Source organism: Diuraphis noxia, unplaced genomic scaffold (genome assembly GCF_037042655.1).
Source record: "Diuraphis noxia isolate RWA-SAM2 unplaced genomic scaffold, SU_Dnox_SAM2 contig0001, whole genome shotgun sequence".
Classification (NCBI taxonomy): Eukaryota; Metazoa; Arthropoda; class Insecta; order Hemiptera; family Aphididae; genus Diuraphis; species Diuraphis noxia.
In genome coordinates this window covers 25,894,420-25,921,527 of record NW_028301711.1, presented here as the reverse complement: position 1 = coordinate 25,921,527, position 27,108 = coordinate 25,894,420, and the positions used below count along the sequence as shown (strand labels likewise).

At 27.2% G+C, this 27,108-nt stretch overlaps 2 protein-coding genes across 4 annotated transcripts; both read left to right on the top strand.

Annotated features, from left to right (window-relative positions):
- The first annotated feature begins 1,268 nt into the window (after positions 1-1,268).
- On the top strand, positions 1,269-2,817 carry LOC107173547 (zinc finger MYM-type protein 1-like). The gene is made up of 3 exons (XM_015524128.2): positions 1,269-1,514; positions 1,701-2,167; positions 2,286-2,817. The coding sequence occupies exons 1-3, from the start codon at positions 1,269-1,271 to the stop codon at positions 2,815-2,817; spliced, it is 1,245 nt and encodes a 414-aa protein (XP_015379614.2).
- Positions 2,818-10,454: 7,637 nt separating this feature from the next.
- LOC107171956 (armadillo repeat-containing protein 10-like) lies at positions 10,455-26,708 on the top strand. 3 transcript variants are annotated; one of them, XM_089218353.1, is made up of 8 exons: positions 10,455-10,947; positions 11,059-11,294; positions 19,670-19,929; positions 20,007-20,124; positions 20,890-21,024; positions 21,144-21,389; positions 21,575-21,738; positions 24,381-26,708. In XM_089218353.1, exons 1-8 carry the CDS (start codon positions 10,803-10,805, stop codon positions 24,508-24,510), a joined length of 1,434 nt encoding a protein of 477 aa, XP_089074479.1. In that variant the 5' UTR covers positions 10,455-10,802; the 3' UTR covers positions 24,511-26,708. The 3 variants fall into 3 exon arrangements, with proteins under 3 accessions (XP_089074479.1, XP_089074478.1, XP_089074475.1); XM_089218352.1 differs by having other exon boundaries at positions 24,378-26,708; XM_089218349.1 differs by having other exon boundaries at positions 24,369-26,708.
- The last annotated feature ends 400 nt before the right edge of the window (positions 26,709-27,108 follow it).

Sequence of the window (27,108 nt, the reverse complement as noted above, 5' to 3'; positions counted from 1 at the left end):
CAGCCCACATAGGTAGGTACCCCACAATCATTCCACTCACCCATCGCGCCTTTACAATCAATATTTTCAAGTATCGAGCGAGAGACCCTTCCCTCGTTTTCTATACAGGGTGATTTTTTTAGCATGCTCACCTTCATTTTTACCTATTATAGTGAATTTCTTCAAATTCAATTTTTAAGTAGACTGATAGTGTAGACCATATTTTAAAATTCCTGACTTTTTATACTGCTTAAAAAGTATCATGTGGCGATATCGACTTTTATTTTTCAAATGAGAATCCCCCTTTTTACTGATCAAAATTCTAATAAGTAGGTAGTTTCCGAGTTCATAAAATGTTTGTACTTGGATAATTTTTACAAATTATTCATATTTATAAATCAATAGTAATTGCTAACTTTTTCAAATCATTAAAATCCCCATCTACTTAACTCATTACCATAGACTTAGTCTATAATAATATAACTACAGCCTTTTATTTAACCTTTTTATCAGCTATACCCAGGGACGGTTATAGGCGTAGGCGACGTAGGCACAAGCCTACGGCGGCAAAATTTATAACTATAATATAGAGGCGGAATATAAGCAAAAATTAAATATCTTATTTTTCACGTTTATTTTAGATTTTAACAAATTTCAAAGTACAATATACAAACATATTGTGTAGATCGATAAAACTACAAAACAATATTCAATAAAAATAATATAGATCATTTTTCCCTGAATTGCGATAACGTCTCAAAGCATGTTGTGCCATAACAATTTAATCGATAATAATTCTATTAGCGTTTTTGCAATTGGTGACTGTTGTGTGTCATTCACTCTCACTGTACAGTGTAGTGTAGGTAAGTACATTCTTTATTGAGCTCAACAATATAATTTTTTTATAAATCAAGACATATACATCTATCAAGACTTCATTACACAAAAGGTAAGTAATAAAAATATAATATATTTTTAATTTACTGTTAATCATTATTGGTACCTATAGCGCGTAAATAATTCAATAGTATACGGTCGCCGTTATAGTGAAACTGTCGCCCGACAGTTCAATCATAATATCATAACATCTTATATCTGATATTTATTGTATTTGTAATTATTTTAAAAATGCAAAAAGACCAAATAATAGACTTTTTGTTAACTAGTGGTTAATTAACTATGTAATACTGTTATATAATTAGTTTTTCTTCTCCGTTGTTGTATGGAGTTTATTTTAAATAATTAAAAAATAAAATAATATTAATTAATTAATTATTTATTCAGATATTATGGCCGATTACATAAAAAAGCGTAAACGATTATCAGGTTCGCAATATTTAAAGAAAAGACTAGCACGGGAGAAAGATTTAGTTAAACAAAAAGGTAGTTTACTGAAATTTTGTCAACAAAATAGTCAAGAAAATGTTATTACTGATAATTATACTGATGACAGTGAAGAAAATAGTGGAAATAAAAATATTGAAGATCTAAGTATGGGCGAAGTTGACAATAAAAAAAAGAACATGACAATGAAAGTAAAGACGAGATTAATATAACTGAAAAGAATAGTGTCAATTTAAATATTAAAGATATACATGATATAAACTGCAGAAAAGCTGATTTTGACTCTGAAAATGAAAACAAGAAAGAGATTGCTATAAGTACCTACTATAAGAGAAGAAAATATTGAAAATAAAAAATCTTGCAATGATGATGAATAGTACACAAATTTTAAATCTCTTGATTTTGATGACCCTAATAAATGGCCCTCTATCGATGAAAAATTAAGACTTTACTTAATAGAGTGTGGACCTCGTCAAATAAATATGGAAACATTTCCTATAAACACTAGTGGTAGATCATTTTCATCTTTTCACTATTTTCGACGTTTACCTAATGGTGAACGTATTAAACGTTCTTGGATAATTTATTCTAAATCAAGTGATTCTGTGTTTTGTTTTTGCTGCAAATTGTTTAATATTGGAGTAGTATCTCTTAGAACCAATGGTAATAATGATCGGAAAAATATATCAAATATATTGAACAGACACGAGACGTCAAATTCTCATAAAAAGGCATATCAAAATTGGAAAGAATCAGAAACAAGGTGTAAACGTGGAAAAACTATCGATACTATCAATGAAGCTAATTTAAAAATTGAGACAGAACATTGGAAAAATGTACTTAGGTGAATTTTAGAATTGATCAAAAACACTTAGCAGTCAAAATTTGGCTTTTTGGGGAAAATCAGATAAACTTAATACTTCCAATAATGGTAACTTCTTAAAATTTATTGAATTTTTAAGTAAATTTGATCCAGTAATGAAAGAACACATAAGAAGAATATCATCTCAAGAAATTCATTGTCATTACTTAGGAAAAGATATCCAATATGAAATAATTCAATTATTGGCGAATAAAATAAGATCTCGCATCATAACTACATTAAAAAATGCAAAATATTATTCAATCATTTTAGACTGTGCGCCAGATACAAATCATACAGAACAAATGACTGTCATAGTTAGATTCGTCTCAACTACTGAAAACGAAACCACAAGTAAAATAGAACACGTTTCTATGAATGAACACTTTATCGGTTTTATAGAATTACACAATACTACTGGCTTAATTATGACTGAAGTTATTCTTCAAAAACTGAGAGAATTAGATATTTCATTAGATGACATGAGAGGCCAAGGATACGACAATGGGGCTAATATGCGTGGATATAAAAATGGTGTTCAAGCTAGAATTCGAAATCTAAATTCAAGAGCTTTTTACGTGCCATGCAATGCACATTCTTTAAATTTGGTTTTGAACGATTCAGCAAATTGATGTTTAGATGCAGTTTCATTTTTTGATATTATACAAGAAATGTATACATTTTTTTCTGCATCAACACAGAGATGGGATGTTTTTCGTAAATATGTTAAAAATCTTACTGTAAAACCATTAAGTGCAACTCGATGGTCTAGTAGAATACACGCTATTCGACCAATTCGATTTCAAACTGCTGAAATTTATGATGCACTGGAAGAAATATCAGAAGACACTTCACTTACGAGTGTAACTGGCGTTTGAAGTCGTTCTGAAGCTAAAGGTATAGCTGAAAAATTAATAAGCTTCAAATTTTTATGTAGTTTAGTAATTTGGTATGATTTATTATGCGAAATTAATGTCACTAGTAAATTATTACAATCTCTATCATTAAATATTATCGAATCAATCAATCAGATAAACAATACTAAAATATTTTTACAAAAATATCGAAGTGATGAAAATTTTGAAAAAATACTTACACAAGCAAGTAACTTAGCAAATGAACTTGGTGTACAAGATAGTTTTTTGTTAAATCAATTTCGAACTCGACGTAGAAAAACTTATTTTGATTACGAATCTCGTGATACTCCTATAACAGATCCTAAACAGAATTTCAAAATAAATTTTTTCATCAAATATTAGACAATATGCTCCAATCAATAAATGACCAATTTATTCAACTTGAAGACCATAGTAAATTATTTTCATTTTTTTATAATATTTCTAATGTCGATAATTATGAACATTTAATGAAGTGCTGTAAAGATCTTCAGCTAGCACTTTCTTCAAATGACGGTTTAAATTTTGATATAAATTCTGTTGAACTTTGTGAAGAAATAAATATATTACAAAAACATTTGAAAAATGAAAATTATCCAAAAGCAATTTTACAATTTATATGTGAAAACAAATTAATAGAATTATTTCCTAATGTATACGTAGCTCTAAGCATTTTATTAACATTATTACCAGTAACTGCAGCTTCAGCTGAAAGAAGCTTTTCAAAATTAAAAATTGTAAAGAACTATAAGATCACAAATTTCACAGGATCGTTTAGTTGGATTGGCAACATTTTCAATTGAAAATCAAATTGCGAATGAATGAAAAAAAAAAAAAAAAAAAAAATCAATTTCAATTTCAATCATCAAAAGCAAGAAAAATACATTTTTAAAAATAAATTATAAATAAATATTGTATTTCATAATAACTATTGTAATACCTTACAAACAATCTATGTAATATTAATTTAGTAATTTCTTTTTTATCATATAATAATTGACAAGTGTAAAAAGTTTTTTAATTTTTTTGCTCCTACATATGACATTTATCTATTTAAGTTATAATAAAATAAGAGGCGGCAATTTTGATCTTTGCCTACATATAAAAAATTGCTTGCGCCGGCCCTATGTCTATGATAGACATATTATCCTTTCATACATAAAATATTACAAATTAATAAATTAAATATTAATATTTTAGGTACTAGATATCTTACCATTCAACTATTACTATTTTGAAATTTTTTAACGCATAAATTTAATTAATAGTTAGGTACCTATATTTGAAATTAGAACATAAATAAAAATAGAAAATACAAATCAATCATTAAAAGCAGTTTATGACCTAAACCATAAAGTTAAAGATAGGAAAACTGAAGGCCAAGGTGGCAAGGCCATGTATCAGTGACGCCTAGGCCAATAGCAAATAATAAATTCAGGGTGTGAACTTGCACACCCTGCTCCCCCCCCCCAAAATGGCACCCCTGAGATAATAGTCATCCGAAGTTCCTTAGTGTGAGGGACGAGGGTTGCTGTTCGTTCAGAACTACCATGGGTGGTTATTGTTTCCGCCAAAATTAAAAAGGTTCGATTTTCAATTCTACCAAATCTATTAAGTAGATATACAAACTGAGGTTATAGGCGTATCTAAGCGAGCTTGAGTGAGCGGGCTTAGCCCCCAAAATTGTCTTATTTTCATTTAGTTTAAAGTGTTTTTTTTTATTATTATTATCAGATATTAATTTTTTTCAAGCCTCTCCCCCATCAATATATTTGAACATCATGAATATATATATATTATACGCCTATGACTATTAGTTATTAGCTATAACTGCTACAAGATCTTTAAAAGTCTCAATTTTTTCAAATGTGTAACTTTAAGTGATCTTGTATTACTGTCTTTAGTAATTTCAATTAAATATGATTCATAACTTTAATTTTTTCTTTGATTTATTTCAAACCTAATACTTTTGCATTCTGAATTGGACTCAAAGTTTCTTTTAACGCTTATTTCTGTGTCCTTACCTTGGATGCTTTAAGTCATCAGAAGGGCTCGAAAGTTGCCGGAGTTACATATTATTCTATACGCTCTCAATTTATAGAAGACCAAGCTCGAAATTCGTTGTATACAATGACGATTTTAAATACAAAAATTAAAAATGCATTGTTTTACATGTTTGTCAAATTTACAAAAAAGTACATATTATTTATTAATTTTCAAATGCTTTTTATGCATATTTATTAATTTTAATGGGATTTCTATGCTTGATTAATATTTTCTAAAAAAATTGATATTTTCTTGTAATGATTATGATTTTATTATTTTGTCTTTGATTATTCAGCGCACCAACCATACAGTCGCCATACCGCGCGTATTGTAACCATGTTATGCATACCTATATATCGCTATATCGACTATTATTTTAACGGAGCGCATATTTATCGTTATTACAGAAACGCTTAACACTATGTAATATTATCTTATGATTCTTATGTATAAAACTCGTTTATTTTATATCTATGTTATCGAAATCATCGTCAATCTAAGAGTAATTTCTTCTATAGGTATAGGTAATAATGTATTTGTAGGTGTATTATTGAATTATATGGGCAACTATATTTCCCCCCGTTAGTTGACAGTCGTTTACTCGTGTAAATGAACTTTCACATGTTATAAAAATTTTCTGTCCTCTATAAAATATACCTAAATATTAAAATAATATATGCCGAAAAATTCACAAACTAAAAAAACTATCTTATATAGAAGTTGGTGAAAGTGTTTTTTCAACAGACGGTGCTATTTTTATCTTATAAGATCTGTGAAGTTAATGTGGATTGCGAAAAACGATTTACGGTTACTCAAAAACAAATAAACGTAATAAATCATAAATTAAATCGTATAAATGTATAAACTACACAACAGTTTTTGTCTTCAAGTACCCCCAAAAAGTGTGAATTTTCAAAAGATTTATGATGGAAATCAATGATGTGTGATAATAAAATAGTGAATACTGAATTTCGATCATTCCTAGAAAAATATACCGTTTAAGATATTCCATATGTGTTTCTACCTTAAGAAAAACTTATTTAAATGAATGTTACGAAGAAACAATCGATAAAATTAGAAAAATGTGGTCGGGAATACAATTTGGGTATTTATCTATGAAAATACTGACATCAAAGATTTATTGCGAACGTATTATTGGAACATTATTGGCTTATCAACCTGAGGATATATATTTATAGACATCTGAGGTTCTTGATAAATTAAATTTTTTCAACAATAGCCAAAATATTTGATGCATCAATGTTCCTTTTGAGGCCAAATGGAATTCGGCACGATGACATAATTTAATTATAAGTGATGCGGCCCCGTATATGAAAAAAAAGCTAGTACAGCTATTAAAGCATTATATTCAAAAATGATACATGCCACATGTTCAGCTCATGGACTGGATAAAATTGTAGAAGAAATACGTAGTAATTTTCCAACAGTGGATAAATTAATATTGAGGGTAAGACAAGTATTTTTAAAAGCACCGTCTCGTATTTTATTATTTAAAACTGAAGCTTCTGGAATTCCACTTCTGTCGGAGCTCATACTAATACGTTAGGGGGCATGGCTACAAGCAGCTTCATACTACTGTCAATATTATAAAGAAATAGATAATGTTTTAAAACATTTAGATTTCAGCGATGCGGTTTCTATTTGAGAAACTAAAATGATTGTAAGTGACCGTTCTGTGGAAATGAACTTAACTTTCATTCATGCAAATTATGGTATTTTACCGATAACAATAACGCTACCCGAAAAACAAAAACTCCCGTTACATGAATCAATAGCAACAGTGAAATCCGTCGAAAATTAGATAGATTATAATATTAGCGGGGCCAGCATTGTAAAAAAAAAAAATGTTTTGGAAAAATTCATGGTTTTAATGATTTAAAAAAAATATCAAAAATTTTAATTGGTGAAGCAACTACGTCAATGAAAGGATTGCCAGAAGACTTGAATGGGAATGACTTGGCGCACTTTAAATATGCATCCATAACGACCATAACTTCATCGGATTTTGAAAGAAGTTTTTCACTCTACAAAAATATGCAGTCTGGTTGTTCGATGCAATAAATTTACAGGTATGAAAGTTACAATAATCTAAATTTTCACTGAATTAAAAATAAATGAGTATAATTTTTCTAATAACTTATATTCTGTATTTTTATTTTTAGATAATTACAATCCTTCAAAATCAGCCAATTACATTTACAGCTACTTATTAATTTTTTTTACGTATTTAATAAATTTTTGTCATGCATATTTTGTAGGTAATTTTTTGTGCATATTTTGCTCCTACAATTTCCGAGCCCTAGACATTAATAATTAATTTTTACATTTATTTCTTCCACTTATGATACTTGCATATTTCTAATTACTTTCTTAAAATCTACGTTAAAAAGGCTTGATGACAGAACATCGCGTCGTTCCAAATCCACAATCACCTCGAAAGTTTCTTATAGAGTATTTCGTGGTTAATTGATATATTGTGTTTTACATACATATTGTGACGAGCCTTATTAGCTTTCTTTGAACCACAAATTCATCATACATGATATTGTATATTAAACTATCTCTATGATTATTGTGCCTACTACCTATCTAATACTTGCAACAGATTTTGTCTACGTTTATATATTTCTTTTTTTGTATTATATGTCCAATGACTCAATGTCAATTGTTGATTTTTTTCGGAAACCACTTTGGTATTCTCTGATGCATTCTTCCATTTTGGTTGACGTCGTTCTAGTAGTAGTTTCAAGAATATTTTGTATGCAATGTTAAAAAAATAAATGCCTCTGTTTTTATACTATTACACTTTAATTTATCATTTTTTTTATGTGTTGGTATACTCATAATTATCACGTTAATTCAATCTTTCGGCTTAACTTCTTCATTTCTATCTACTTCCGTTTTACATAGGTATTTCATGTACACCCTTCTTCATATTTAATAATTTCCACAATAATTCCGTCACAGCCGGGAGATTTTCCAATTATTCAAACTTTAAATCGCCATTCTTGTTTCTTTTATTGTTGTATCTTGCACTAATGCACAATTGGCTCTGCTATTTTGTCCTTCCATTCTGGGATAGGTGACTACAGAGCTAGAGGTTTCTCTATTTAGTAGGACATTTTTCCATCCGTCAGTTATTTTCCTTGGTTTCAACTGAACAGTACATCATAACTAATACTACGTTTACCAACCTTTTCCCCTAACGTCAAACTAGTCCTAATCATATTTAGCTGTTGTACACTTAACATTAACATTATATACATTTTTTTAAATGGTTTAATATCAGTAAATTACTAGCAAATAATGTAAAAAAGTGTGTTTATTTTGATTAAGAAAACTTAAATAAAATCATATTTTATTTTTTTACAAATATTAAATTTATCGATATAGAAAAACACAGACATTATATTACTACGATTTCGTAATTACAAAAATCTAGTTCTAGTAAGGGCCAGTTGTACCGTCTACGGTTAAACTCACAGAGTAATAAAAAAAAAAAAAAAATTAAAATTAAACTTCGATTACGCTTAATCAGATGATAACAGATAACTGATAACCGTGCAAATTCGGTCGATTAAATTCCGGTTAAATTAAATCAGAGACGGTACAACTGGCCCTATTAAGTAATTTGGGACTGGTCTCCCTTCGTTATAAATTTCCTCCGTGGTCGAATAGTTGATAAACATGCTCTCATGTCATCTCCCAAGTTCTTCAGTTGTGATTGATTTTTATTATTGATACTAATCAATCATTCATTTAAGAAGACGCCACGCCCGCATTTGTTGTCTCGGTCTTATACAAACGCAGAACATACCAAATCTATGCTCAACGCTAAAGTATTAAATAATATAATACTTTTTTTAAAATAAAATATAATAATTTGTTTGTAGATTGTTGGTGAACCTTCCCTCAGAGTATCATACATGGACAACAATAATGAACTAGGGCTAGGGAATAGAGATAAATGGTTGGAAATGTTTTTTTAGTTTGGAATTTATTTCCCTAGAAAAATTAGTTGGTGCATTTCACGATTTAAAATATCAATAAGATAGATAGGTACTCATTTAACAGATGAATACAGAAATATGAGAAATCAACATTTAATTTTTTCTTTTCAACTTTGAAATAAAAAAAAAGACCATGTCCGAGAGTAAAATGTTTAGTATTTATCATCAACATTTTACATAAGCTTTTATTAATAATTAAGACATTTTGCGGCACATTTATGGAAGCCTCACCCGGGCAGTTTTTAAGAATACAGTCCTGTAAACAAATTCTGAAGAAATTTACCATAATTGATAACTGATGTTTATAGAAAATAAATTAATGCATTATAGAATATATACATTGGTATAACACAAATAATTATAAATATTGAAAAAAAAAGTTTGGGGAAGAGGTCTATTCCATTCCCCCCCACACCAACCGTTTGTCCACCACTGGAATAGGTAGGTACAGTCTTTATCAGATAGATTGCCACGGTGGTGATGTTTTTTAGCAGGTATTAAGGTGTAGTGAGGTCGCACGGACACTCACATTAGGAATACGATACACTCGAACTCGAAACTTACTGCTGTAGGTATAACAGAGAGGATACCTTGATACAATGATAGCTATATTTTTTACGTTTTTTTTTTTTGCTTTTACTTTTGCTACTACTAATAGATTATATATGAAATTAAAAAATAAAGTATTCGATAATAATTTGTAAAAGAATATTTTCAATAAAATCGAATCGAATCAATAGACACCCTAGACATATACGAGTATAGGCATAATATGCAAATTAAATAGAAGATTCCTTATAAGTTTTTCTAGGTTTAACAAAAAAAAAAAATCATCTGAATATAACTCATTTTGCATGAGTGTTAATAAACCCGTAAATTAAAGAATTCTCATCGATCTTTGTGTTCTGTATGTAACTCGAATAAATTTATTGTATATGAAATTATTGAGATTATAATAATAAAATAGGTAGTTCAATAATATTAAATATTGAAATGATTTTTTTTCAGCATTTTTTGTTATATTATACCGTTACCGTGATAGTACATAAAAAAAATAAAGATAAAAATCAGCCAAAACTGCGTGCTTTTTGATATAAATTACAAATATAATGATATCGAATATACTGAAATAAAAATTAATTTAATTTACCTATTTTGTATTTCGACGAACACGAAATGCGATTCAGGAATATACTATTGCCGTAGGCCCGTAGTGACTAGCGAGTGGCGACAATAAACCGACAATACGAATTGGCCGAAACATTGATAACAGTAATGATTTTCGTTTTTTATTTTCAGTATCACACATCCACACATGACGTTCGTTTCGGTGTCCGTAGTTCGTGCGAACTATGAAAGATTATCATCATCTGAAGAGTGAAGAGCGTTAATATGATGGGCGGACTGCTCTTCTGGTAACTCCTCGACTTGACTGAAAACCTTCCGACGTCAGTACATCCCGTCTCTTCGTTACGTTGGCCCAACTACGCAGACATGTGTCTGTCGAGTGCACTGTAGTAGTTTAGTAATCGCGTTTGACAGCCTTCGTTTACAATTGGTATAATACGACGGCGGGATTAACCTGTTGGAGTGTTGTGCGTGAACCCTGCCAGTGTTTGTACATGGTATTAATTTGATTGAAAAATGGCTTTAAATCCAACGTCTGCCAACGACCACACGGTTAACAAAGTGGCTGTGTGTTCGGCTATTTTTGCTGGTTTTGCGTATGTCGGTTACTCGGTTGCAAAGAACGCGTTTGGACGACGTTTGGGCCGGAAAAACGACGATGGTAAGTTGATGCCCAATCACGTTAACCTGGACAAATTCACAAACGGCGGAGACAGTCTTCTCACTTATCTACCAATTTCCATTTTATAACCCACTAATATTTCTCTTGTAGGATGCCATCATGAGGATCAACGCCTGTTTTTTCGACGTCTGTCCCAGACAACACAGACCGATGTTTTACTTGGAAACTTGGACACTTCAGAAACCACTCGTGTGTTTTTACGACCCATGACTGTCCAGCAAAGAATTAAAGAGCTTAATTTGCGGGCAAGAATGTTTGCTGACACAATGATAGCTATACAGACACCTTCAAACAAACATTCCTTGCAGGGACCTAGAAGCCTACAGGTTTGTATTTATATTAAGTCATTGTTCATATTCTATAACCAATAATCACATTAAATAATGTTAGTGTATAGTTTGGTGGTTATAAAACTATTTTTGTTCACACACACTTGGATGTTTTATAAGATTCTTGAAGCACTAATCATAGGCCTTCATACTAATAAAATTAATGAATAATTTACATTTTAAATAATTTTGCATGATATTTAATGCCAATTTATTAACATGAAGTGTTATACCTTGCCACCTTGATTCCATATTTATTTCTTCTTCATAATAGGCAAAAAATTGAAGGAAAAAATTAGTCTCTAGTTCCAGTACATTAAAATATATTGACTTTGAAACAATAAAACTCTGAGTCATGAGCTTTTGGTACCTTGGACATAATCATTAATTACTAAGTTTTAAAGGTTTGAACAATATTTTTTTCATATAGGTTCCTAAAATTATAAATTATCCATATAAGCTGAATTGCTTGGTCAATTTAGTATTTTTAAATAAGTATATTTGATTTTTTTTTATGTTTATCTCGATGTAAATTCCTAGGTACATTACATACTGTACCTTTGACAATTTTTTGGTTTTCCTTAAACAAAAAAAAAAATGATTTTAGAAAACAGTTAATTTAGGATTTTGAAAAATGATCTATTTATAGCTTTATTATCCCTACAATATTTAAAATATTATGCTTTAACTTGAAATATTAAAATTTAGATCAGTTAGAAAGGGATATTTAATTATAATGGTCCCAATATAGGACACTCCTTTGTAGACGTTGATAAAAGTCTTACGAAACATATTTAGAATAAATACTTATATACCAATTTAAAAAAAGTATTCAGATTAATTATCTATATTCTATACAAATGAATACTTGTTAAAAATTTTATTTTCAGAAAAATTTATGATTTTCTTTTGTCTCTGTTTATTCATTTATTAAATTTAAATATTTTAAACACTACCTTTTTTTATTAAGTCATTTTAATTTATTATTTTGTATGCATTTATATATGTATAGAACGAAAATGTATACCAATGACATTATACAGTAAAATTACATATTTGGTAAAAGCTGGTAGATTATTTAATTACAATTAAAGGGCAGATATCTATTATTGCGTTAAGAATAATTCAACATTGTACTCAAAGTTGCAGTATAAAAATGCGTAGATTCTCGTTATGTCAAATTTCAAGGGGAACAGAAAAAAGTTTGAGATATCGAGTTTTATTCAGAAAAAAAATATATATATATATAAATGTATGTTGTTTAATGTATATGAATAATAAATAATACGAATGTCTAAAATACATAATTAGAAATACTAAAATGACTGAATAAATTATTTATTTTTTTATAAATCTGTGATTGAAGTTTGCTTACTTCTTTCTGGCATGTCGTTTTCCAAATTAGATAATGCAGAAATGGCCTTATCTTCCATACCTGTAGTAGTTTCAAAATTCATTAGTGTTTTTAAAGCATGTTTAGCTTTTTGAATTGTAACTTCAATAATGAGTTCTTTCTCATTTTGTGGTTCGTCTTCACTCTCGCTGGTATTTTTGATGGTTTCTGATAAAATTTTGTCACAAAATCACAATCACTATACTGAATGCATTGCACAATAATTATTTGTGAATTTGATATAACAAAAAACGATTAATTTTATATAGAGTTATTGAGAGAAATACACCATTAAGTGTAATAGTAGTTTCAAGGGGAATTCAAAGTAGTTTGAGATAGTGACGTTCAACATATTAAGAATCTACTGTATTATGAACTGAATAAAAATTAATATTTCGATTTCCTGCCATAGCCTTTGAGTACCTTTTAATAGTTTTATAATATTTTTCTTTACCATTTTTCTTTAACTATTTTCCCAGTTAATATCTGGAATATGTTGGCCAATAAATTATTATTATCGATGTAATAATATTTAATAATATTATGACATTTTTATGAGTGTATGATCATATCTATTGAATACTTCTCTACTTTTACGAACAATCATCTTGCAATAACGTACATTGCAATTATATTTTTATTGTAAAATTATCTAAGAAATAATAATTTGTGTATTTTATTACGTGAAGTATACATAAATTAAAAGTTGTTCACAATTGTAAAAAATTGCAATAGGCAGACTGCAATAAGTCCGATTCGTGTACATTATACATATTTGATCAGATTTTATTTCTTATATAAAAATAAGTTGCAATATCTATTAAATCCAGTCTTTAATTATAATATAAAAAAATGTCTGTTTAGTTTTGTTTATGTATAATATTACTTTCACTATGCATTTATTACTTTATTAAATAATCAACCCTGAAGAAATTTTTATTTTTATCAATTTAAATTATATAATAATTAAAAATAATAGATTATTTGGTCAGTTATGGATTATATGGTACTATTATGTTCTTAGAACCTTAAAATATTCTCTTAATAATCCTTAAAATACTAAAATACACAGAATATATACTGTTTTTTCTTCAAATAATTTAAAAATCAGTAAACCGGCTACAAGAGAAACCATTTCATGTAAAATTGTAAAGTATATATTAACATTTAACTTTAAACCTTATACATTTAAAATAATATAATGATATAAATTTTTTCTTCTAGATACTTACCTAAGATTATAAATTATCTTTTTATACTGAATTGCTTGATCAATTTATTATTTTTCAAATAATATGTTTGAAATTTAAATAATTTTATCTTCTCTATGTTTATATCAGACATCAGTGTTAATTCCAAGGTACATTTTACATCAAGCCTTGGACTATTTTTTGGTAATTTTTTATAAAAATATCTCAGAAGGCAGTTGATTTAGAGTTTGTAAAAAAACAATGTACACATTTATTCCATCTACAATATTGTTAAAATGCATTAACTTGAAATATTAACAACAAAAAAGTTGGTTAGATGTTCCCCTAATATCCCCTACTCCTTTACTATCCATTAATTACACAACATGTAATAATATTCTTAAACTTGAAAATAATATTATTGTATACCTTTTCTGTTATAAATTATTTAAATCACTCTTGAGACAATCAAAAAAATTAAAAAAATTACAATTTAATTACAAATAAGTTATTGAACGATATGTCTATAATTTTTCATTTTTAGACTAAAAACAACGCTACTTTTCAACTCTACTCTAGAAACAAACAAAAATGACTTTATGAACAAATAATACAATATATACTTAAATATATTTTATTTCATACGGAGTAAACTATATTTACAAAAATCAATTTACAGCAGAAAAACGTATGTTACATTGTTACATATCAGTATACTAAATTAAAATTAAAAACAACTTTTGATAAATGAATAACAATAAACATTTCAGAAAAAATATAAAAAAATTATTCATATATTATGTAATGAACAATAACATTAAACAGCCTATTCATACCTAAATATTCAAAATTCACAATTTATATCGATAGAACATATTATATAATTTACACAAACAAGACATAAACAAGTAATTTAAAGTCATTAATAACCAAAAGTAATTCATCAATTACTATAAATATTAAAGACAATGATTATAAGTTTAATGCCGTACTTATATCAATTATTGAACAGTACTATTTTCCGCCATCATTAAGTTATTTGCTGGAGAAGAAAATTTGTATTTGGCTTTAACATTATTAATAAAAATAAATCTTTATTTTCACTGAATATTTATACTGGCATTTTCTTTACTTGATAGAATTTTCAAAATATTTAAAATCTTTTCAAGTTATTTATAGACATTTGAAATTTTCAATCATTTTAGGTTTTTTTTTTTATAAATTACATTAAAGTTTTATTCCTTGGATAAAAAAGGTTCAAATTTTAATACAAGGCTTCTTATATATCAGGGGTGTCCAACTTGCAAGGCCTCAAGGGCCAAAACTTAAACCTCTGATCTGGTTGCGGGCCATACACTAATTAATAATAAATAATATATGATTTCCGTAAAACTTTATGCGGGCCACAGTTAATAGCATCGCGGGCCGCATCCGGCCCGCGGTCCGCCAGTTGGACAACCCTGTTATATATTGTCACAGCGGTAGTTAAAAAATATTAAAAATCCATTGTCAACATTTTTTGTAATAAGCATTGAAAGTTTGAATTTTGACAAAATACGTAAAAATCATCAAAATTAACAATTTATTTTAAATTTTTATAAGCATTTACAACATTGGATTTTCACTTAATTTCTCTTGTGCCGATATTCTTATTTTGTTGTTATTCAAAATCTTTAGAAACTTGAAATTTGCCCCATATGTTTATTTTATCAATTCTTATACTTGATAAAATGTTCAATATATTTCAACAATTTTTAAGTTTTTATAGACATTTGAAATTTTTAGTTTTTTATTCTATAAATGTCAATAAAATTGTATTCATTGGGTCAAAAATCTTGAAATTTAATACAAGGTTCTCCATAAATTAATATAATAGCAGTTAGAAAATATTTTAAAATACATAGGCACGTCTTTTTTTTATAACCGTTTAAAATTCAATTTTTGACAAAATTTATGTAATTGAAAAATAACAAATTATGTAATTGTTGAAAATGTATAAAACGTTTAACTTTAATAGCTAAAGATTGAAAATTTAAAACAAGGTTTCACATAAAAAGTGAATTGTGTAACAAAAAAAAAATCTAAAGACTATAGTGATATAAACTATAATTTTAAGTCTAAAATCTAAAAGCTATGCAAACACAGTTTTTTTTTAAATAGTTATTTTAAGTTAAGATTTGGATGAAATTAAATAACCAAGAATAACAATTTTAGTTATATTGTTGTAATTTAAAAATATTATTTGTGGGTAATTGAAATTTTTAGATTAAACTTTATATTCTAATTTTAATAGTTAATGTCTTAAATCACTTATATTTATACTTTATAATAAATGGTATATACCTACTATGAATGACTGAGTGAATCAGATACTTAATAAATCTGATTTGATAAATTTGAAATTTCCGCCGGCCCCCAACCGGTTATGGCAGAAACCCACGGGTGCCCATTCAAAATTCTGCCAAAAAAAACCCACAAATTAAAACCTTACAGTACCTTCCCCTACAGTTCCCCAGGCTAATGACCTCTGTTGTTGACGCCCTAACCATAAAAAAAAAAAAATTGAAATTTATTTTATAGGTACCTACATTTTTCATTTTTTTTTTTTTTTTTTTTGAAAATAAATTTTTTGAAATAATTACAATTAATTTAATATAATATAACATATCCTTGACTGACAATCTGTCTCCACTCAGAATCGTTTTTCGTACACAATGATATTATAGTGAAACCTGACTTAACGGACACCTCTCTTAACGGACAAAATGACCAGGTCCCAGCAAAAGATAGGCATTCCAATGTATTTTGACCTGTCTATAACGGACTCCTATTACGAACGCGGACACTAATATTTTATTCGACAATTTCATAACGACAAAAATACATACATACTACGTTGATAAGAAGCGCAATTAGGACATTAAGTGAAAACACAGATTACGACCAATTACATTATCCATAATTATCCATCACAAGTTGGAAATTACCAAATCGAAGCACAAAAAACAAACATCAATAGAATCATTTTTTAAGAAATAATTAATAAATTTATATGTAATGTGTCATTGTATTACATGTATGTATTACATGTAATATAAAAATAATAATTAAAATAAAATTTATAATGTATATGTATAATATATAATACATATTAATACAGATTATACCTAATACATATTATAAATAAAAAGCAATACAAATGTACATACAAATTGTAATTTTTAAAACATTGAAACCTGTCTGCAACGGACACCTGTCTATAACGGACAATTATTTTGGTCCCGCGACTGTCCGTTATATACAGGTTTCACTGTATATTATTAAATTTAAATTTAATATCATTCATTACAGTAACCTACTCAGTAATTGAATTGGAAAAAAAAGTAGGTGGACTGTAAATGAAGTTAAACAATTAAGCAAATCAATTGAATAGTAACTCTATTCCTTGTTAAATATAATAAAAGGGTGCACTCGTGCTCAAATTGGGGGGTGCGCAGGGAGACGGAGTTCCCCTACTATTTTTTTTACTTAGACAAGGGGACGGTACAAACTTCTGTCCGAAATAATTTTTATTAAAATATGGATTTTTAATTGATGTCAATTAAATAAAAATTTTTTTGTTTTTCAAATCATAATTATTTTTGATATTATAGTTTAATAATTTATTATATCTTTTCTACACGGTTTAATATCTACAACCGTGCTTTTCTACTGTCCACAGAATAGATACAGTTGAGGATACGGTGTACAGATACTAGTGTGTGATAGTACTATCTAAAAAAATCGTGTTTCAAACATAGAGTAAGATCTTACCGAACTATTATGTTACATCTCGGATATGCAACGGTAATAGATCAGCCGACAAAGTATGCTGGCCAAAAAGAAATGTAAACGATGAAGAACATACCTACCAAAATATGTGGTCTCTTTTAAATCAAAAACATTAATATTGTTATCAGTTTTATATATTCAATAAACATGTAGATTATTATAATTTTTCTTGTTATCTTAACATGTAAGGTATAGATATTGTTATGAAAATATATTATATTATATTTTGAATTCAAATATGTGTAGGTGAAAAGTGGTAGGTATTCAAAATGTACGCAAGGTGGGGGGTGTGGGGGGATTTTCCCCCACGGGTCTATTTTGATTAATTGTGCACTTGGAGTGCAATTTTTAAATCGTTGGATTGAGCTCCTCTACTTAATTTTTCCCAATTCGAGCACTGGGTACGCTATAATTTGAAGAAAAATGAAGAGTAGCTCAGTCCCTCTGCGTCATCTCCCAATTCAACCACTGAACCTGCTCTATTCCAGAGTGATATCCACTTACCCGCTTTTTTCAATTGAAATACAACCTAACTTGTAGGTCCGTTTCTTTAATTTTATATAGTTAAACTTTTCAATATAAAATTTACATGTGTGAAGTTGGCTCCAACTCCCACATAGCCTTATAATTACCAAATGTTTTCATAAAATGTACAACTATTTGCAACAATTGTTTCATAATTTGTAACTCAATACCGATATAAATATAAATAACTTTAATAGTGTCGCCTGCTTTTTTCATGAAAGATGCTGCATCAAACTAAAATAGTAATATATCATTGTGACATACACAGTTAGTACGGTTAGTATAAAATTAAAATATGACATTATAAAATAATTTTGTTATTGCAAAGAAATTAGCATTTTCAAGTACTTCTGTTGTCAGAAGAACAATTTTCTCAGGATCATCTGACAAAAGAATTCCTGGGGGTGGAGTGGCCGAGCAGACTAAGGCGTCGGTTGCGACGCACGCAGTCGCCGGTTCGAATCTCGGTCACGGGTGGCATCGCTCTTTGGGCATTTCGCGATGTCTGGAGAGAGAGGCCGCCGACCCCCAACCGGGCATGGCAGAAACCCACGGGTGCCCATTCAAAATTCTGCCAAAAACCCACGAGTTAAAACCTTACAGTACCTTCCCCTACAGTTCCCCAGGCTAATGACCTCAGTTGTCGAAACCCTAACCATAAAAAAAAAAAAAGAATTCCTACAACAACGTATGCGATATACGTTCCTTCTACATCTGTTGTTTCGTCTATTAATACCCACATTTTTATCCTGTAATAAGTTGCCTAATTTCATCAATTTGTCGTAGGAATTATCAATGTATGTTTTCCTTAAAGTAGTTTCAGAAGGTTCAGCATTAAGTGTGTACTTCTCAAGAAACTATCGTAATTCTGTGTTATAAATGGTGTCAAAAGGAATATTTGCTGCCATCAATGCCTTGCACAAATCTTTAGCAAAAACCGACTTTTTGTTACATGCAATAAAAAGTTGTTGAGTACAATCAAAGATTATTGACATTAAGCCTTTTGACGAGCTGCTAACTTTTCATGACTAAATAAACTATAGAAATGATGGCAATTCTGATACAAAGAAATTATATTTAATTGCCTTTAATATTTACTTTATACTTAGGTACATACAATAAACATAAGATTAAGTTGATGATTTAAAAAGTGTATATTATTGTAATTATTTTTAGGAATACACAAGGAAAAAAATTATTGCAATAATAATGAGGGATTTTTTGTAGGCATAAACTATTTACTTTCAAACAATATTATTCAAAATTCAGTATTTGAAGTCATGTTTTTGAATACTACCCTTATAAAATGTACTAATCATGAAAATTTAATAATTAAATGGATACTTCAATACAATTTTGAATATTTACAAAAAAAATAATGTATCTGTTTAATGTATTATCTATGTATATAATTTTTTACTTTTATGATTTAGGCGTCCCCGTGGAATTCACCTAGAATAATGAGTCCTGTAGACGCTAGACATATATTAGGAAGTCGATCCACAGAAAACCTAAGGCTGTGTGATAATTATGCGTTGGAATCAAATTTTGGCACACAGTTAAGAAGAAAAAGTTCCAACAGGTCATTAAGAAGAAAATCCCCTCAACCAGGTGAACACAGACTTTCTGTCAGCCAGTCTAATCAAGATATGGAAGAATTTGAAAAGATTAACCAACCATCTTTGTTAAATAGGTAAATATAAACATTTTTACTAGTATATTATTTATTAAATAATTATTTAATCAAAAACTTATGTCTAATTTTTTAAGACCTATGGAACCGAATGAAGCTAAAAATTTATTATCATTGATGGGATCTAGAGATATTCTAGTACTTGAAAAAGTACTTGTAACTGTTAGTAATTTAGCAACATTTACACCAAACCAAGTATGAATATTATTATATTTTTCAAAACTCCTTTATATAAAATAAAAACAGTTATATTTATCTATCTTGATATTTTTTTATTATAGTAGAACAGATTTATAAATTAGACTTAAAATGTGTATATTTATAAATAGATAGCTTTTTGTACTGAATAGAACCACTCAGGCTGTAGTCCAAGCTTAGCAACCAAATTTTCACTCAATAAACAGTAAATTTTCTTCTCTTTATAGTGTGAATATTTGGTTGCTTATAGCTTGGACCTACAGCCTATGTGGTTCTATCCTGTGCAAAGCAGTTTTTTCTATGTCATACATTTGTAAGACCGAGACATCACGTATGGGTGTGGCGTCTTCTTAAAAGGTTGAAAAAAATAATAGGGAATGCTGACTTGAGGTGTGTAATTTCTTGATAATAACGCCATACTTCAACTGCCTCGCTCACTCAAGACCCTGTTCGTTTAGATGGGATGTTGTGACTCACCTGCCTTACTTTGCCAACCTGGCAACATCAGATTATCAACCTACAAACAATGTGCTTAGGATACTAAAATTTATTGACCTTCATGATGATTTTTGAAGAAATAATGACATCTATTGGTATATTATATCCTGTACATTTCATTAAAATATATACACATCCCTCATAGTATTATAATAAAATTAATTTTCCAAGTAATATGTTAGTATTGTAACAGGATTTAAAATCAATTGGAATAAAACAATTTTTACAATCCCTAAAAATTGTATACATTATTTTAATTTTAAGGAAATAATGAGGGAAGCTGGATACTTGAGTCAACTTCAGCAATTGATTTATCATCCTGAAGAATCTGTTCAAATAACTGCACTTGTGGCATTAGGAAATTTAGCTTTAAACAAAAATAATTCAAAAGAAATGAAGGTAAAACAAAAAATGGAAATTTAAAAATAATATAAATTAATTTTTAATGTTTAAAATCCTAACTGTGTACTAACTGATGTATATTGTTATTTTAATGAATATAATAATATGATTTATAGGAAACAATTCCAATGTTATTAGCTCTAATGAAAATGATGGATTCGGATGAGATTATTTACAATTGTTTATCCACTTTGACCAATATTGCAGTATTCCATATGTGGCATAGTGAACTACAACCGGCTATACATACATTATATAGTTTATTAGAAAGTCAAAATAACAAAGTTGTTCTTCAATGCTTAAAACTACTAATCAACTTATCTTGTAATGATGATATGATTCCACATCTTTTAGGTGGACAAGTATGTTATTTATTATTCATAATATATGTATCATGGTTTTTATTTATGTCATACTCCATTCATATATATATAGAAGTATAATGAAGATGTTGTTTGAAATTAATTTTTTATACTCAGTCATCTTCTAATATCAAAAATAATCAAGGTATATAATATATTAATACATATTGTTTATTTTGTATTAGGCTCCCAAAAAACTATTATCCATGTTGAACTTGAATGAAAATGAGGATATTCTACTTAGAGTTGTAACATTATTTAGTAATCTTACTGATGCCGTAAAAGCTATGGAATTGGATCCTGTATTAGATTTGCCTGTGGAAGACAAAGCCGCAGCCCCTGATACTATGTAAGTGTAAAAATTGTTCAAAGCTTAAATACATTTTTGTTATGACTCAAAACTTAAAACCTTCAAAATCATTAGTACATAGTTATTTTAATAAATAAAACAATATGTTTTATGACGTTTCAACTTTGGGTATTATTCCCTAAATTCTTTTCCCTTAAAAGAATATCGGCACACTATTTGTTTTCTGGGTCTTTGGCCCACTCTTAAAATAGATAAAATGCATTTATGCAGAATAATTTTTTCTATGTTTATAATTGATCTTAGAGTAAAATCACCCAATACACAAAAACGATAAAGAGGAAATGACATATCAATTTGTCTAAATAATGTCTCCAAACAATTTAAACATTATTTAAATACTCAACAATTTTTGTTTATTTTGAAAGTCAAATATAAAATCAAATAACAATAAAATATAATATCGATATGTCATTCCTTCAAAATTATTATTCTTTATCTATTTTGTAATGGTTGATTTTACTCTGAGATTACTTAAAAACATAAAAAAAAAAATGATTCTGTGTAAATATATTTTGTCTATGATGTGAGTGGGCTAGAGAGAGAGAAAACAAATAGTACGCTAACATCCTCTTAAAATATACTTTAACTAAATTTATTTTTTTCGAACCTAACCTTGTATTGTATCTAACTATTGTAAAAATTGTTTCTTCGTGATTATTAATTATTAATAATTTACAAATGTTAGCCCTTTATATTACTATAAATTTTAGTTATTTATTAAATATATTTTTTTTATTGCTTTTCTGTTAGTTTTTTATTGTTCGAATTAAAGAAATATTCCAAAATGTACCATTATGTATAACTCAGTCAAAACGTTCATTTTTATTATTTATATCTCTTGTAGAGTATAGATGTTTTGTAAAATAAAAACTGAGAAGCCTCACTCAAGTGATCGAATCATGTTGCTTAGCTATACTAAAAATAAGTAAAACATAAAATCTAAATCTCAAGTGACAAAAACAAAATTTTTCATCTTCAATTAAAAATAGAATCCAGAAAATCATTCTACTTTATATTGACACAAGTATTTATATCGGGAAATAACTTAACCCTGTACGTTGTATATTTATTATATACCAAGTAAATTTCAGGGGCTACAATGTAAATAACGTTTATACCATTAATCAACATATTATAAAAATGCATTTTTCAATAGTGTTATGTCTATTTTCCTCTACTTCTTTGATATAATATCAAACATTTCTTAAATTTGAATAGGAACTTATCTCTTATTGACAATGCTACAATGCTAATTTTTTTAGCTGAGTATGTATTGTGTAAGGTTGTGTTAAATTTAAATTTAATGATAAATCATTGTGAACAAACATTGATTCTTACTAGATACTGCCAATCTAAAGATATTTTACAATGCATTTATATTTCTAACTGTAAATTATTTTTTATTAATAATAAAATATAGGTTGAATACATTTTTGCAAAAAAACAAATATCATAATATAATATCTATACTATAATGATTTCATCATTATTATGTTACTATCTATTAGTAACTGGTATAGCTTAAAATAAATCTAAATATTTACAAGATTTAATTGTGTATAGCATATTATAATATAATGTTATATGTAGTAGCAAAGAATTTCAAATCCCTGTACATATTTTTTTTTAATCACATAATCACATCAAAATAACTATACTTATTTCAAACAAATTTTTTATCATATATCATTAAAATTTTTGAATTTTGACAAGAACTACTTGTCAACAGATTGTATTAAATTTTCAAGCCTGAGCTATAAAAACTGAAAAAATTTTATATTTTTTAATTCAAAAGATACCACAAATGTTGTAAAAATATGAAATTTTAACACATGTTAAAAGAAATGTGTATTTAAAAAAAATTTAAATTTCTATGAATTCAACTTGAAAATTGATAGTGTAAATTTTCAAAATTTTTTACTGAGCATAAGTATTTTACGCCCTAGTTCAAATCTATGACTATTCAAAAATAGTTTTTTTTAATATAATATATTTTCTATACTGATTCATTATGTAACGTAAATTATAATATTGAAAGAACTCTTCCATAGACAATATTTTTACTATAATTCATTGCGTTCTTAAACTAATATCATAATAAGAAATTGTACATAACTCTGATTTGTTATAATTTGAGTTGTTGTGGTTTTGAAAGGAACATCAATTTGTTCGACATTTATAAATAAATAATTTCAAATATTTTAAATTCTTATTAGTTATTACTAGCTTTAAGTAAGTTGATATATTTTGGAAAATTCAGTGTCTATAAAAAACTATAACAATTTATAAACTTATTTGTATTCGATTTTTAAACCTATAAGATGTTAAATATAAAAATAATTCCAATATTATAATATATTATAATTTGATTATGACAAATTTAGTATATTAAAAATTAAATTTTAAGCACTTATAGAAAAAAATAATTAAAACAATAGTTATATAATAATAATAAAACTCCTTGTGAAACTAAATACTTATACATTTTTCAGTATACTCGGTATTTAATATATACTTAATAATTATACCTAATAGCTCTTGTAATAGAATTAGTTTTAATGAAAAAATATAAATGTAAATGTTTTATAATTTTATATATAATATATCAGTTTGTTTAGCAGGTATGCTAATATTTATGGTGTTAACGTGGTAGAGAAAATACGCACAAAAAGCTTAGTACTGATGAAACAGCATAAAAATGAAGAAATTCGAGTGCGTGCACAAAAAATCTACAATGCTCTATCTGACTAAATTTATATCGTAAACAAGATTATTTTTTACTATATGTCAACAACATAACATTCCGATAATAGAGTTTTTATTTACTGTTTAAAATCATAACAAACACCTTGTTGAAAAGTAACTTTCACTGCTAGATTTATAAATATTATACATTATTGATACAAAACAACATTCTATTTAAACTATTTTAATTACTAATATAATGTATTATAGAATTTTTTTTATCACCTTTTATTATTATCACTGTTATTAAATATAGCAATAATTGTGTGGTTTGCTACTTTGTTATTATGTATTAATGAGTTCCTAGTAATGAAAATAATTGTACTTTTTATGTAGTGCCATACATAGCTTAATTTGAATTTATTTTATTAAACAACACTTATAAAAATTTTGGTCGTTGTTTTGTTACCATTGTACTAACTAATTATTAAAATCACAAAAAATATTTTTAATCCATCAAACCTCTAGTATTATAAATATTTAATAAAGCATTTTACTTCAATAGTTTCATCTTCAATTAGAGCTACTAGTATTAGTGTGTCCCAAAAAACAGTATACACTTTATCACTCATTACCCTGTAAATATTTTTCAATTCTGTTTGCGGGACATTAAATTATACTAACGGACCATAAATTTCTATGACTTAAGAGGACACTACACCCGCATATGTTGTCTCTGTCTTACAAGTGCGTAACATGGCAAAATTTATGCTCAACAGAACATTTGCTATGTTACGCACTTGTAAGACAAAGACAACATATGCAGGTGTAGCGTCCTCTTAACATTTTTTTTAACTCTTGTATTTTGCGCACACGCAACAAAACTTAATTTTTTTCTTAAATGGCATCCCTTATTTTAAATATAATTTTCTGATTGATCAATTTTTTTTCAGCTATTTTGATTAATTAATTTTTGTTAACTCAAATAAGTTAAATTAAAGGTATAATTTAAAAATCTTATTAAATTTGGATATTTATTTTTATTTTATTTTTAATTGTTAATATTATTTCCTATTTATAAATTATTATTCCATTTTATTGTTACACATTATGAATAACATAATTTAAACAAGTATTTTCAGAAAATAAAATTCTAAATTTCTTATTATTTTAACAATACTAAAGATTTTTATTAACAGAAATTACAAATATAAACTATTCAATAAAATGTTCAGAAGTCCCTCCGTTGTGTAGAGTTCAACATTATCGACATGTGTAACAATAAAATGAAATAATAATTTATAAATAGTAAATAATTTATTACTTTATGATAATAATTTTTTATTATATCACAGTGTTTAGAAGGAAATAGTACAAACAATTTAAAAAATATGTATATAAATAAATATTCAAATCTAATAAGATTTTTAAATTTGTAACTATTACTCTAATTTGCCAATTTTGAGTTTATAATAAAAGTTGATTCATCAAAATGTCTTGAAAAAATTGATCAATCTAAAAATGATATTTAAAATAGGGATTGCTATTTAAAGAAATGAAGTTTTGTTGCGTATGCACAAAATATATGAGTTAAAAAAATTGTAAGTCACAGAAATGTATGGTCCATTAGTCTAGTTTAATGTCCTGCAAACAGAATTGAAAACTTTTTACAGGGTAATGAGTGATAAAGTATACCCTGTTTTTTGGAACACACAGTATATTTATATTTCATTTATATAATTTACCGCAAATAGTTTCTGTTAGCCTGTCTTAGTTGTTAATCGATATTATATTTAATATTAATAAATAACTTTTAAGATAGCTTGATACCAACTTAACTTTGTCAGTAATAATGTTTAATGTCTATACTATTTATACTACGTATTTATTACTATTAAATATATTATGATAAAGTTAGTTTTACTTTAGAAAATGCATTCTTCGTTATAACTTCTATTACTAAATAAAACCACTAGATATATTATTTTTCTCACGAGAAATTTTTACTTGACATCTGTTTTAAATGTTTTGTTACTATTTTTATATTAAATAACATTATGACCATGTTATATATTGAAAATTGTTTTTAAAAAATAATGTTAATATGCTTTGAATGCACTGTTTGTCTATAATTATGATCAGCTGTTTATTATTATTATTGATGTTAGAAAGAAATTATTATTTATTTTTCAATAATGTTATACAAATAATTATGTTTCAAGTTCATAAATTATATACGTTACAAAATTAATTATTATCATAAATATTTGTTTTATCATTGTTTATTCCTAAATCTAGACCACATTACCTATGACGTAATACACTTTTTGGAAGTAATGGTTCATTTCAAGATAATAACTAGTATATTTTATGGTTAACTAAAAAGTAATTCACGTATGGCCATACATAATTATATTTTGTACTGAATAGCATATTTAAATGTACCTATTATATATAAAAAATATTTACAATACATTAACCAACCACTTTATTATAAAGGCTGAAAGTTTATTAAGTTTAAAAAAAGATTGGATGTATTGTTGAAAATGTTAAAAGTTTTATTAACTATAAGAAATGATAAAATAAACAATTGGTGTAAATTTCAAGTATCTATGGTTTTTGGTTTTTAAATTACAGTAAAATTGGAAAATCATTCCAAGAGAA